Source organism: Acanthopagrus latus, chromosome 23 (genome assembly GCF_904848185.1).
Source record: "Acanthopagrus latus isolate v.2019 chromosome 23, fAcaLat1.1, whole genome shotgun sequence".
Lineage (NCBI taxonomy): Eukaryota > Metazoa > Chordata > Actinopteri > Spariformes > Sparidae > Acanthopagrus > Acanthopagrus latus.
In genome coordinates, this window is record NC_051061.1 from 25238284 (window position 1) to 25240783 (window position 2500).

Consider the following 2500-nt stretch of genomic DNA (forward strand, 5'->3'; position numbering starts at 1 on the left):
GGTGTGTGTGAAAGTATGTGAATGTGAGCGTGTGAAGCAGTCCAGATGTTTTGGATGATAACATCTGTGTATGGTGGCTGTGGTTTGACCTGTGTTGACCTCTGTGTTGTGAGTCTGACTGACACTGTGCTGGATCACTTCCTGTTGGTACTGATCCATCTGAAGGAAGCGGAGATGCACTGACAGCAGCTTGACTTGATGTTCATTTTCTCTTTTCGGACCTACTTCTTACTTTTATTTTCTTCAGTTTGTATGATGTGACAAACAGCTGAAATAAAGCTGGAGTGTATTTTGTACATTTCCAACCTAAGCACATGACTCAGCTCCTCTCTCATTTGACAGCTGCCTCAGCTAAGAAGACTCCCTGTGATTGGCGGACAGTGGATGATTCTAACTTCATATATTACCAAGAAGCTGAAGCTCAATTGATTGATTATCAGTGTTCAGAACTGAGTCAGTTGTAATTAATAAAACATGCAGTTCTTTAAATAGTTGTTGGGGTTTAAAGGAGGTCTGAAGAGAAGAGGGGAACTTTGTCAGCTCAACGACACACGTCCTCATTCACTGAGCAGTCAGACAGACCAACGTGAATGAGCTCTGATCAGACCTGGATAACAGGTGTCCTAACACCTGATCCAGGCGTGTTTTCACATCAGGAAAAGGGATCCTTCATCTCAGCACACCAGTTTTAATGACACTGTGAAAGTTTGAGGCTTTGTGTGTGTATGTGTGTGTGTGAGAGAGAAATGAACGGACAAAGAGAGATGTCACTGAACGCACCACAAACACATGAACAGAACAGTTCAGAATAGAAAACGATAACACGCTTTTATTTTAAGCTCCTTATCAATAGGAAGCAGACGAGCAGAGCGGACCAACTGACACACACAGCTGTCAATCATCTTGAACACACACACACACACACACACACACACACACACACACACACACACACACACACACACACACACACATATACACAGAGGGGTTTATATATGAGGTAGACTGAGAACTGCTTCAGTCTGCACATAGACAGACGGACAGACAGGTGTGATGTGTGTGTTCAGATGTGTGTGTGTGCTGCTCTGTGTAAGCGTCTGTGCGTGTGTGAACCTGCTGGATGAACCAGTGATGTTCAGCGGACCGACAGGAAGTCTCTTTGGATTCTCCCTCGACTTTCACACCTTCAACAACAAGTAAGAATCAACTCTTAATCAACTCTTAATCAACTCATAATCAACCCTTAATCAACTCTTAATCAACTCTTAATCAACCCCTAATCAAGTCTTTATTAACTCTTAATAGAGTCTTAATCATCTCTTAATCAACCCATAATCAACCATTAATCAACTCTTTATCAACCCTTAATCAACCCTTAATCAACTGTTAATCAACTCATAATCAACTCTTAATCAACTCATAATCAAAACTTAATCAAGTCTTAATCAGCTCTTAATTAACTCTTGATCAACCCTTAATTAACCCTTAATCAACCATGAAAAACATTAAATTAACCCTTTAGTGACCCTGGTCAACAACATGCAGGAAGGGAAGTTTTTTGGGTCCAGTCCTTGAAGAAGTCCTGGGTTCTTTGAACTTTGCCAAGGACCAAATAAACATCTTCAAAGGACCCAAAGAACTTCTTCAAAGAACTGAGAAATTCTACAGAGGTCCTTGAAGAATAAGTTCTGAGGTCCTTGAGGACATTGAAGGTGTAAATTCTGGTGTAAATTTAATCCATGTTCTAACACACCTTGACACCGAGTACGACCCCCCTTCGAAAGATAAAGTTTGTGGACCGCTAGCTTAGCTTTAGCATCCTCAAAAACGACCGCACAACAACAATACACTGCAGTAAATGGGTCCAAGTATAAATCGCCATCAAAAAGCCACAAATAATGCTCAGAACAGCACCAAACTTCAGCAACATTAGAAACAGGGTCCCAGCACATATTTCGGGGTATCAAACATTTGAGATCGTTGCCGGATTTGTCGGAAAAAACTCACCACCCGAGAAGCCTCCTTGTTGTGGGGAAGCCCTATGAGTCGATTACCGAGTGCAGTAGAGTTCCGCAGCTCAGTAAACTTACACCGGAATATCCCTTTAAGGGTTCAGCTCACATTACACTGTGAGTGTTCCTCTGCAGGGTCTTTGTTGTCATTGGGGCTCCTAAAGCCAACACCAGCCAATCAGGAGTGACAGAGGGAGGGGGCGTTTTCCTCTGCCCCTGGTCAGCTGGAGGCGGAACCTGTGATGTCATTGACTTTGACCTAGAAGGTAAGTTTCTGATCTATCTGTTCCTCAGTCCAGTTAGGTAAAATCAGTGTCACCTGTGTCTGACGCTGTTGCTGTTGCTGCTGGTGATAATACTTCCTACTTCCTTTCCTACCTGTCTCACCTGCCTCACCTGTCTCACCTGCCTCAGGTGATGAGAACTACAGCAGCTCTGGTTTATTCTTTCATACCTTTAAGAGCCATCAGTGGTTCGGAGCTTCAGTT

General features: G+C 43.0%; 2 protein-coding genes across 3 annotated transcripts in view; both read left to right on the top strand.

The window, feature by feature from the left end:
* Nucleotides 1-894, top strand: part of LOC119014522 (aquaporin-1) — a 2611-nt gene extending 1717 nt beyond the window's left edge. The window contains exon 4 of the mRNA XM_037089792.1: nucleotides 1-894. This exon is cut by the window's left edge and continues 163 nt beyond it. The gene's annotated coding sequence lies outside the window, so the exon portion shown is untranslated.
* An 86-nt stretch (nucleotides 895-980) lies between these two features.
* Nucleotides 981-2500, top strand: part of itga2b (integrin, alpha 2b) — a 15153-nt gene continuing 13633 nt past the window's right edge. For both annotated transcript variants that reach the window (XM_037089789.1, XM_037089790.1), the window contains exons 1-3: nucleotides 981-1196; nucleotides 2148-2278; nucleotides 2427-2500. The exon at nucleotides 2427-2500 is cut by the window's right edge and continues 27 nt beyond it. In XM_037089789.1, coding sequence (XP_036945684.1) covers nucleotides 1054-1196; nucleotides 2148-2278; nucleotides 2427-2500 — 348 coding nt within the window. In that variant the 5' untranslated portion in view covers nucleotides 981-1053. The remainder of the gene's footprint in view (nucleotides 1197-2147; nucleotides 2279-2426) is intronic.